General features: G+C 42.5%; 1 protein-coding gene across 6 annotated transcripts in view; it reads right to left on the reverse strand.

Moving 5' to 3' along the window:
* The window catches only part of DNAJC6 (DnaJ heat shock protein family (Hsp40) member C6), a 74,983-nt gene that overhangs the window by 5,501 nt on the left and 57,237 nt on the right, over positions 1–12,245 (reverse strand). For all 6 annotated transcript variants that reach the window (XM_077333446.1, XM_077333447.1, XM_077333442.1 and 3 more), the window contains 2 exons: positions 4,854–5,120; positions 2,851–2,996 (listed from right to left, as the gene is read on the reverse strand). In XM_077333446.1, the coding sequence (XP_077189561.1) occupies positions 2,851–2,996; positions 4,854–5,120 (413 nt within the window). The remainder of the gene's footprint in view (positions 1–2,850; positions 2,997–4,853; positions 5,121–12,245) is intronic.

Raw genomic sequence — 12,245 nt, forward strand, 5'->3', positions numbered from 1 at the left:
AGTCCGCATTCCTAACCACTACACCAAACTGGCTCTCTCAGGTGGGTTTTTAAAAATTACATTCAGGACACTTTGAAGGAAAGGGGGAGGCAATTAATGGTGCAGAATGATGGGATTACAGGGCATAAGGAAAACAAAGGTGCAAAAACAACGGCAGATTTTCCAGAACATATGAGGGGGGACGGAAGATGGTGACGACAAAAAATTAAAACTGGTTTTCTGGGGATTCCTTTGCCGTGGGGCAAGTGAGGGGGCAATTCAAGCAAATTTCAATGTGGAAATTTAGAAATTTCAACGTGGAAATGGACACAAAAACTTGACCCTTTAAAAATGCAAATCTGAATGATATTCCTTGTGTGGAAACAGGATGTAGACAGAATTGACCAAGTGCAGAAAGAAAGCAATGAGGATGAGCAGTGTCCTGGAGACCAAGTCCTGCAAGCAAAGACTGAGGAAATTGGGAATGTTCAGTCCAGAGAAGAAGAAGTTGAGGGGGAACATGATTGCTCATTTTTAAGTACTTGAAAGATTGTCACTTAGAGAAAAGCAGGGAGCAAGAATAGTTCAGCAGTGAAATCATCTACCTAGCAAGGCGGTGAGTTCCCCCCTCAGTGGCAGTTTTCAAGCAACAACTGGATGAACAATTATCAGGGATGCTTCAGGTTACCCTGCACTGATATTGCCCTGTGAGGCAGCCAATAACCTTTCTCCATGTTTTAAAGGGCCCACAATGCAAGGAATTATTGGAGCCTGTGAGGTATAGGTGTTTTAATATATCTGTTACATGTCCTCTCATGCCATTTCCGCATAAAGAAAGTTTTCCTGGACAGCCTTGGCAAGTTGATGGCATATGCAGCTCCCTCCACATTATGTTGCCATCATCCTGAGGCTATCCAGTACCCGGGTCACAATTCGGCCATTTTTAAATCGCTATTTCAGGAATCCAGAAAACTTGATTTACCAAACTAAGCCATGCAAACCACTGGTGAGCAACCAGTGAGTAGCCAGAGAAAAGACCATATGGAGGGGGAAGCGTGCAATAGTCTCAGCAGCTTTGTCCCACCCTCCCCTCTCCATTTCCTGCTTTGAGTAATTTCTTTTTAAATGGCATGGTCTGTATTGCAGCAGGACTGCAAACCTACATTATCCAAGGTGAAATAAAGTGTCCACAGTCTTCTTGGGATCAGGCAGGGATAACACAACCCCATTTCTGTTTTCTGGCAGTGGGAAATGAGCAGGAAGGGGGGGCAGGTGACTGAGGAGCTTTCTTCCGATCATTCAGCTATGTGTGTGCTTTGTTTTTAAGCCTACCAATAGGACGAATTGTATTTTGGGGCTTCAGTTACCTGTCTAGACTTCTAGACATTTTTTTTACTTAATCTATTTGTTTTATCTTAAAACTATGTAATCATGTATTATTAATGAACTACTTACTTTCATATAGATGTTTTTATATGCCATTAAAGACTTTTTGAATTTGAACTAGGGCAGGCAAAAACAGTCCTGTTTGTGTTATCTGGAAGTGGGAAATGAGCTGGGAAAGGGTGGGCAGGTGGTCTGGCAGCCTTCTGCTGATCATAAAGGGGTCTGATCAGCTTGTTTTAAAGCCAACCATTAGCAAAAAAAAATGTCTTCTTGGGATCCAGGAACAATGTGCAGCATCTCAGAAATCCACCCAGACAGAAATAAAGTGCAAAAAAAAAAATTCCCAAAGGGGGGAGGAATGCTGTATCGTTCTGGTGTTTCTCCATAGCAGCGGGGCAGTGTTGATTTTATTTAAGATGCATCTATGTTCTGGCATTATTGCATAGCAACGCAGAAGTGCTTTAAAAAAAATTAATTTCAGGGCAGGAAAAATTTTCAGTCCACAAGAGAACTGCTGTGTTGTGATTGGTGGCTTGCTGTGATTGACAAGGAATGGAGGGAGAAGTTTGTGTTTGTGTTGCTTTCCCTTGCAGCCTTGTCAGGAGGCAAAAAGCCTCGACGGGGCAGAAAGAAAACGTGGGAGGGGTCTCCCTGTGAGGAAGGGTGCAAATGCAAGATTTATCATATCACGTTTGCCAGCAGAAGCCACTCGTGTTTTACTCCTCTGTGCGGAAATGGCCATAGTTTTCCAGGCTCATATCATGCTGCTGTTTTTAACATTTAAAAGTTCCAAACATATGCAGGGATTCTGCCCTTTCCTGTGGTTTCATTTCCAAGTACCTCGAGAGTTGGGGGGCCCAGATGAAATTTTCCATCAGCAAAAGGTATCTTTCTTGTCTCTCCCCTCCCAATGCAGCGCACTGATATACATTAAATGTTGCTAGGGGACCTTGAGGAATGACATGAAAGGCCACTTGCTGCTGGATGGGGCAATTTGTGCTATGTCTGGATCCATTCTAGTTTTGTCTGGATCCACCCTGGACTGCTTACTCCATTATGAAATAGTTCATGCCTTAAGATCATCTGGAAGATCCCTGCTGCAGGAAATAGTTGTTCAGCTGGTGAGAACTCATAGGAGGGTCTTCTTGAATGCTGACCCTACATTATGTGCTTCTCTGCAAGTCTTCAAAAAAAACACATTGGAAATGTGACTATTCTGGAAGGCCATTGATAACTTATAAATTTTAAATCCCAAAAGAAATACAAAATTAGATTCTATTTTATTGTTACTGCATTAAATATTCTTCTTCGTGGTTTGCAAAGGCATGAATGAAGTTCACATGGAACTCCTAATTACAGAGACAAGATGAACTATTCATCTGACCCCTTCCCTACCCCATCTCCACAGTGTGAAATATCTAAAGTTATTTCCCAAGCAAAAAACAATGTCCTTAATAGTTATCAGATTACAAACACGCAGCTTACTTTTAGCTTCTCAGGATCCATCTCCTTGGCCATTTCTTCCTTCCTCATTTCTGCTATTGTTCTTGGTCCCTTCTTGTCTTTGTGGGCATTAAAACCTTGACCAGATAAGAGGTCTTCAAAGTCAGCAGTTCCTTTCGGCTTTGAGTCTTAAAGATGATAAAAGGGTTTAAGCAAAGTACTTCAAAAGGTATAAATGCCATATTATTCCAAATCTATTGCCAGAATATATTATTGCAAACTATAAAGCATACAGCTGCCTAAAGTGAACGTTTGTCCCAAGGACAGGAAACTCTTTTGGCCCAAATGCTGTAAAAATGAAACATCTGCCTGTGAAGATGTTGGGCAGGGAAGTAAAGGATAAAGCAAGCCTTTCTTAGAAAATCACGTATGGAACAGGGTTTGCTTTTTGTGTATACACTGTGATGATAGCGGAAGAAAAATACCACCAGCATATTGGCTGGGCCTAAAAGATACTTTGTGATAAAAGTTCACATCAGTGGAACAGTTTACACTTAAAACTTTGTTCTCAGTTTTCTAGAGTGTATTCTTAACTACCCTGTTTAAACTTGAATACTGTGAGATTCCTAGGGCCATTCTGCACATCGGAAAAAATAACATTATGGCAGCACTATGGCGTAACACTATTAAAAATCGTGCCTCTGGCCATTTCTCACTTCCTGGGTTTCCCACTTCTCTCTGCCGCCTTCTCACACTTCTAATCACTGTGCACGACTGCTTGAAATGGCGGAGGAGAGGAACACACTTGTCCCCGATTTTGGGGGGGAACTGGTGGGGAATTTTTTTTTTTTTTTGCTCTTCCTGGACAATTTAATGCCTATTCATTGCTCCGGGCAGTTTGGTTTAAAAATAAAAAGGCGCATCCCCGGGAGAAGGTAGAAGAAGTCAGGCACAAGGGCAGGCACTGGAGGCGGACATAGCGCTACTTCGGCTCCACACATTTCCCTTGTGTGTGGCTTGCAGGTTGCTCTTCTTTGCTTGCATTACATATTTTTGGGAATCCACTTTATGCGATTCCCCAAATGGCACTTTAAAATGGAGGATGTTGCTTGAGGTTTGCTGCTGGGACGCTGGACATAGACAACTAAGTGCAAAACACCACAAAAATGGTGTCAGCGAGAGGTAAGCTTTTCACAATATTTTCCGGGTGCAGAATGGACCCTAGAATTCCCCCTCATGGCATTTGTAACTCATGGCATATGTAAAAAGCACCTTCTCTATTCCCCCCCCCCCCTCTTTTCATGATGACGATTTTAGTATCCGGGCTAGTTTTATTATTTCCAAATTTTCAGCCAATTCAGCTGTGAAAATCTTGTGGCAAGAAACTATATGAGTGCTAGCTGAGATCTATAGCAATGTTTCAGGAAGTCTGTGAATACAAGAGTTTTTGGCTCTAAATTCTTACTGTAAATAGTTCCTGTTCTAGAGGAGTGACCTCTTCTCAAAACCATGCTGACTTTTACTTTGCCATTCTGCTACCCAGCCATGACATGATTCATCCCAATTCAACTACCCTGCTGCTTTTGGGATGCAGCAAAGGGATCTGCTATGCCAAGCAAAAGTCTGCTGTTGCACAGTATGTCTGTCAGGGGTTGCCCATCCAAACTTAACTGTATACAGGTGTATAAGACCTGTCTCTCCCCATCATATGTAAATTCTGGGGCTGGCTTGTCTTCTCTTGCAGCCAATCTCACTTAGTTTGGCTCCTGCAGTCCAGTTTAAACTGGGCTTCTTTCCAGTGGTCCTGAAAAATCCCTAATATATCTGGCTAAAAAGATATCCAGAAAATACTGGTATGGTATATTTCAAGATTGTTTTTTGTTTGCTTCTTTGCTTTTTTTTTCTTGGATAGACCAAATGCATAGCCCTAATCCTGCACCAAGTGGTTTCCAGATATATAGATAATGTCATAAATATTTTAAACAAAGAAATCTTTACTCCCCCCCCCCAAGGAAAAGTTACATTGACTTAAAAGTTCAATTTACCAGAACTTCCTGTTCCCTTCCCACGGTCATTTTGGCTCCCAGGCATTGCCGAAAAGCTCACATTGTAGTTGGGCCTATTTTGGGGAGAGGAATGTGGCATGCTTTGCTGGGGTTTGGACTGTGATTGTGGCCACGGATAACCTGAACTTTGTTGCCAACTGCCACTTCCCACTGGCTGAGGTGATGGCTTCTGTGGTGAACCCATAGGAGGAAAACTTCCTCCTATTCCTGTGGGTGTACTGGGTTTACTCGTAAAGGAAGGACAACCTGAAACACATAAAACAGGAGATGAGATATTTAATATTGCACTTTGGGTATATAGCAGTTTATCTTTAGTCTTTCATTAATTTAATTTACATTTGTTGGGGAGGGGAGCAGAAAAGTTTTATAAAGACACAGAGGGCTGGATACAGACTAAGCTTTCTGTGAACACAAGACATTTCCATCAGTGGCATACAGGCTTCCTGTCCTCTCTTCCCATAGCAGGTTATGATCCCCAATATTCAGCAGAAATGACATCTCCCTTTCTGTTAGTGGAAGATTTAGTCTGGATGCAACCCAGGGTATCTAACAATGTTCCAGTGCTCAGAGGTCAGGGTTTGTGCAAACACTTCAACACATACAAGGGTCACTTTGTAGTTTTAGAACACCAAGCAAGCTGCTGGATTGGCATCCAAGGTGAATCAAGGAACTAAATGTCAGAAATCAATAAGACAGTCAGTTTTGAAACAGGCAGTTGTATGATAGTGTGCTGGAACACACTGCCCACAGCTTAGATGCCTCCAGAGCAGCCCTTTTGCAGTATCCTTTGGAGATGGGTGATTCATTATCACACGGCCTTTTCTACTGTCCAAAATATGCCACAGCTAGGAAGAAATTCATTGATGCACAAAAACATCAATGATCAAACAAATTATTTAGATTTTCTATTTAGAAACATACTCCTGGGTCATATTAGCATAAACAATATAAGAGGTCACCTAGAATGACAGATGTTTTCACAAGTCTTATATGACTTCCTTTTTTAATCATCTATATCAGCATTGTTGGTTCAATGCCATTCAATACGATTCTTTTTCTCTTTAAAAGCTATGGCCACAAAATCTGCTAATGTGAGAGAGATAATATTCCTAACTAAATGCTATTCCTTATTGTAATTTATATTCTCCAATGAATGATTTCAGCAGCATGAAAAATATGTACAGTAGAGGGTGGGGAAAGGGAACTACCATATATACTGCATGTAAGCTGAGGCATCTAATTTTACACCAAAATCTGGGCAAACATTGACTCACATATAAGCCGAGGGTGGGAAATGCTCCATCATCACAGGCTCTCCCACCCAGCCTCCCCCCTCCCCAACAAATACAGAAAAGTCAAGAGGATGAATCGCTGCTGGTTTTTGTGCCCCGTCTTTCACTAACCAAAGGAGTCTCAAAGCGGCTTAAAATTGCCTTCCCTTCCTCTCTTGATGCCAGACACCCTGAGAGAGCTCTGATAGATCAGCTCTGTGAGAACAGCTCTGGCAGGAGAACCAAACAGTGCCCACCAGGCCAGCAAACCAGAGGAGAACAACAGTACCCGAAGTTGGCAACCTACTACAATAAGTACAACAACTACCAAACTGGGAGAATGGACAATCCTAACTACAACTGCAGTACCCCCCAGAACAAAGCACTGAAATAAAGAACTGTAAAACTGAACACTGAAAGAAAGAACTGTAAAAATAAACTTTTAAAAGAAACACAACCCCAAGAAGAAAAGGCAAACAATGCTGCCCCTCAGATAAAAGAAGAAACACTAGGAGAAAGAAACAGTAAATCCCAAAGCCCTTACAAAACCCACCCCACCCACAGAAACCAAAAGAATAGTTTGGAAAAAGTGATTAAGAAGAGGAAGAAGCGAAGGCAAAAGGAAAAAAAAAGATCAGAGTCCCTCAGTCAAACTGTTGATGTCCTACAAGCTGCCAGAGCAAGCTTAGCTTGCAGTACACATTTGCAAAAGGCAATGCAACAATTGGCTGGCTAGAACAGGCTTTTATTTCAGTTACCGTGTATACCCATGTATAAGCTGAGGAGGGCTTTTTCAACATCAAAAAGATGCTGAAAAACTAGGCTTATACGCAAGTATATAGGGTAGTAAGCAAAACTTGCACAATTGATGTAGCTAAATTTAACTTTTTGTTATTTTCAGTTCCTAAATGCTCCTTAGTGCATGACCTATGGCGATTAAGCCTAAATAAATATTATTTATGAGTAAGAAGTCAGTGTGTACATGTCAAAGCATCTTCAGTCTGAGTCCTAATCTTTGAATAAACAGATCCAGACTAGGGATGTGCATAAAATAAAATGAGTATTTTTCAGTTTGGGTCTTTTGGACCCCCCAAAAATTAGATATTTCTGAAAATTCCTGGATCCCAATACCAGATCTGGGACTTTTTGAAAATCCCGAATCTTTCTGGGTCCAATAGACCCCAGAAGAAACATGCCAGAGTTTCAAAAGCCAGCCTGACCCTGGGGCTGGTTTGGCTTCTTCTGCAGTGTAATTTATATCATGCTGCAGGAGAAGTTGGCCCCAGGATCTGTGTGCAGTGGGGAGGTTTCTCCCCACTATATGCAAACCTGCCCAGGAACTCTCAGCTCCCACAGCCCCAGCTGATCTTCAGTACAGCTGACTATTCTCAAATAAAAGTTCTCCCAAATCAGTTTTTATTCAGGCTCAGCTATACTGGTATCCCTCAGATTCTCTGATCTGTAATCTGCATAAATCTGCTTGGTTTATGTTGAACACTCCCCCCCCCCCCCCGAAAATCCAGATTGACTGAATGTTTACATTCTGGTTCTTAAAGCTCTATCATTTTTAAAAAGAAAAAATAGTTAACAAAAAGTAGTATTTGACTTTGCACACACACTATTGTCATTAAGCTGGGGACACATAGAAGAAATGTGTATAGAACTCTTGCACCAGGTAAATAATAATTTTATGGAGTTACGTTGACTGGATAAAGCTCTGCATTCTCATAGTACAAATAACAGACTGATACTGTATTCCTCACAGAAAAATTCTATCGTAAGATTGGCCTCCTGATGTTCTGGAAGGAGGAGGTGCCTGGATTCAGTCTCCAACTTCCAACAGGTGACCAAGTCATTCAGGTAAAAGCAGTTAAGTTTATGCTCAGGAATGTACAAAGTTTTCAATGAGAGGAATGTGCCGTTGCGAGTTTGCGCCGTTTACTTGGACAGAGGTCCAACCACCAGCAGAGAAGAGATCACTCACCAACACAGCCAAGTTGTTGCAAATCATTTACAGTGATTTATTTACATCCAGCATCCAGCAATACATTTAGCAGAGTTTCAGAATGTCCTGCTTAGCTCTCAGTGAAGAAGGCAGAAGGAAAACCCAGTGCATACTCCATATATACAGTTTAACAGCCAATCACAACAGTGCTGACTCACTCAGGTAATTAGCCACAGGTGCAATACCTTATTACATCATTCCAATGCATTCCTATGGAGACTCAGGCTGACAACTAGAGACATGCCTGGACGTGCCCCTTACATGCCTGGACATGCCCCTGGAATCCATTGCATTGACATACATTTATAGCAGTGGCTGTATGATCAATACTTGACTGCCATATACTGACACACCTCCTCAGGCATGTATTGATCATTCCTGGATGTGTCATTTTCCTCTTTAGCCATTATGCGCAAGGCTTTGCACAGTTGGATAAATCTATCCACACTTAGCGCCTTCGTAAAGATATCTGCTACATTGTTTTCTGATTTGCAATGTTCCAATGTTACTAAGTTCTTCTTTACAGTTTCTCTTACATTCTGGTAACGAATGGTTATATGTTTACTGCGGGATTTTATTCCTTTGTCAACAGCCAGCTGGGTGGCTGCCGTACTGTCACAATACACCTTTATTGGCAACGGTGCATTAATGTCAAAATCTGTTAAGACTTGATTTAACCATTCAACCTGTAAGCACAATTCACTTAAAGCAGAGAACTCAGCCTCACATGTACTTGTGGCCACGTGTGATTGTTTCAATGCTTTCCAAATTATTAGAGCACCAGACACATAAATTGCGATCCCTGATGTGGATTTTCCATTGAGGTCACCCCAACTTGCATCACTAAACGCCCACACCCTTGGATTATTATCCACACTTAGAGATAGCTTAAGGTGTACCGTACCTTTAAGATATCTAAGTATGCGTTTTGCTGCCACCCAGTCTCTCATTGTTGGACAGGAACATCGCTGACACAACAAATGAGTGGCATAGTATATATCTGGCCTACACCAAGTAGCTATATATAGCAAAGAGCCCACGAGCGATTGGAAGGTTGTCACATCTTCCAACATCGCACCCTCTGGGTCTTTTAGATAGCTAGTGGTTATTGGAGAATTTACAGCCTTCGCTTCCAACATGTTAAACCTCTCCAGTAACTTTAGTATTTTCTTCCCTTGGAACATTTCATAGCCACCCTGGCCATCCTGGGATATGTCAACACCTAGGTAATGCTCCACATTGCCCAGATGCTTGACCTTAAACAGTTGTTCTGTTGTTTTCACAAACCAATCAACTTGTTGCTCTGTGTTGTACAGAAATGCTAAATCATCCACGAAACACAGCAAATAGCAATTAGACCCAAACAATTGTATTTTATACATACATACGTCACCTATACATTGTTTGAAACCAACACTGAGTAGTGCCTCATCAAGACATTTTCTCCATAAAAATGCTGATTGATGAAGTCCATACAACGCCTTGTTTATTTTTAAGACCTTGTGTTTGTCTTCCCCTTCAAAACCAGGGATCTGGGTCATAAATATGTTTTCTGTTACCCTTGCATTCAAGTAAGCAGTAACAAAATCTGCAAGATGTATTCTCATCCGATTTTGGCTTGCCTTTAGCAATGCCACTCTTAGCGTTTCTGCACGTAATGTGCTGGCAAATGTCTGGTCATAGTCCAAGTGTTTACATTGACTAAAACCACGAGCGACCAGACGGGCTTTTCTTAGGATTGTGCCGTCTGCTAACCGTTTGAGCTTGTAAATCCATCTGCAAGATATCACCTTTTTCCCTGCTGGCAAACACATAGAAGTAAACACTTCATTTTCAATTAAAGATTTGTACTCAGTCTCCATTGCCTGAACCCAGGCCTCCCTCTCAGACTTGTCCAGAGACATGACTGCTTCATAATTCTCCGGTTCAGCATAGACGTTATTGATATAACCGTACCTCTGAGGTGGTTTTCCTTTTGTGGTACGCTCTGACACCCTAGGAAGCACTCTTTCACCTCCTTCTGCTTGAGCAGAATCTTGTCTGTCAGCAGGAGACGAGGGAGTAGCCTCTTGCTTGATTTCCATTTGGCCTTCAGAGCCATCTGTTAGTGGGAGAGATACCTTACCAGGGAAATCATTTGCATGAATCCTTGGCCAGCCCTCACTCTCACAAAAACCAGCTGAGTGACTGAAGCTCAAGGAATTATTTTGGTTTAGAAACCGATAGCTTTTCATACTGTTTTGGTAACCCAGAAAGGTTAGCTTTTGAGCTCTGTCCTTCCCTTTTCTACGTTTTGTTAGTGGTACATTTACCCAGGCTTTGGTGCCAAACACCTGCAGATGGTCTAGGTCTGGGTTTTTGGAGTATAAAACCCTGTACGGTATATTTTGTATACTGCTCGTCCATAGACGGTTTACCACATAGCATGCATTTTTTAATGCTTCAGCCCAATACCCCATGTTTAACCCTGAGTCCTTTATCATTGATAACATCATGGTTTGTAGGACTGCCCCACGTCTCTCAGCCAGCCCGTTTTCTTGTGGGGTTGCCACATTAGCCACCCTATGCTCTATGCCTTTGGCCTTAAGCCACTTTGTGAACTCTAGTGACATAAATTCGCCTCCCATGTCTGTTTGGAACGCAGCCATTTCCAAACCCAGTTGCTTTTCAACCCTTTTAAGCCAATATTTGGTGGTCTGAAACACCTCGGATTTATGTTTCAATATATACAACCAGCTGAATCTGCTATAGTCATCTGTGTAAATGACCGCGAAACGGTTTTTTGATAAACTAGGCTGATAAGGGCCGATAACATCACAATGCACTAATTCCAAGGCTCTTCATTCTAGAGCTCTTTTTGGCTACAGGGAAAGCTTTGGATTTGGTTTGTTTACAGATGTCACAATCCAAAAACGCATCACATTTTTGTACATCATCCCTGCCTAACATAGCCAGTGTTTTGTTTATGACATTGAAACTGGCGTGGCCTAGGCGCCTATGAAGAAGGTGGATACATTTCTCATGGGGATTTTTGTTCAGGACCGCTTGTGCTTTAGCAGACCCATTCACGATCCTGTAAACATCATTATGCATCTCTCCTTGTACCAGAGTTTGATCACCCTTGCTTATGGTACACCTGTCCCCAAAGAACTGAACAGTGAAACCCTGCTTAGCCAATGAGGATACACTAAGAAGGTTATTTTCAAGCGAGGGTACATGCATAACGTGATCAAACACACACCCCAGGGCAGAAAATTCTACACTACCCTGGCAGCTGACTATAGAACTGCTGCCGTCCGCTAAGTTTACATGTTTGAGAGTGGAAGGCTGTACAGACTTCAAGAGCTTTTTGTCTGCACAGAAATGCTGGCTGGCGCCTGAATCAAGTAACCAAATCCCAGCAACACCACCACCCCCAGTTACCACCAAAGATGCTCCCTGCCTTTTCAAACAATCCTTACCCTTAGCCTTTTTGCTATTGTTCGGGCAATTCGCTTTTAAATGTTCCTTAGAGCCACAACCATAACAACGTCGGACCTTGTAAACACATTGTTCCTGGCTCTGCCGTTGTTTTCTCCCAGAGCTAAACTCTGGAACGCTGTCGCAGCCGCTGATTCTTTGCTGCTCGCTTTTAACACCTCCGGCGCCAGGGGAAACCGTTCTTAACTCGTCCTGCCGTGCTTGTTCCTCGAGCAAACGACCCGTCACATAGACAAGAGTCAGCTTGTCTGCGTCGAGACTTTCCAAGGAAGTGATAAGCACGTTGTATTCATCACTTAACGAGGAGAGAAGAATGTAAACTTTATCTTCGTCTGGGAGCGTCTTGCCTTGTTTCTCTAGCTGCTGAAAACAGGCTGTCAATGTGTTGATGTGATTTCTCACCGACTCTCCCTTAGATAACCGGAGACGGTACATCCTCCTTGTTGTTGCTATCTTGGACCCTGCCGTTCTCCTCACATATACCGACTGCAAGCTGTCCCATGCTGCCTTCGCCGTCGTACAGCCAGTCACGAAGATCAGCTGGTCATCTGCAACACTTAGAACGATGTTCGCCAGGGCTTTCCGGTCCTTGTTGACGTCTTCTGGTGTGGGGGC

Source organism: Paroedura picta, chromosome 4 (genome assembly GCF_049243985.1).
Source record: "Paroedura picta isolate Pp20150507F chromosome 4, Ppicta_v3.0, whole genome shotgun sequence".
In the NCBI taxonomy this organism is placed as follows: domain Eukaryota; kingdom Metazoa; phylum Chordata; class Lepidosauria; order Squamata; family Gekkonidae; genus Paroedura; species Paroedura picta.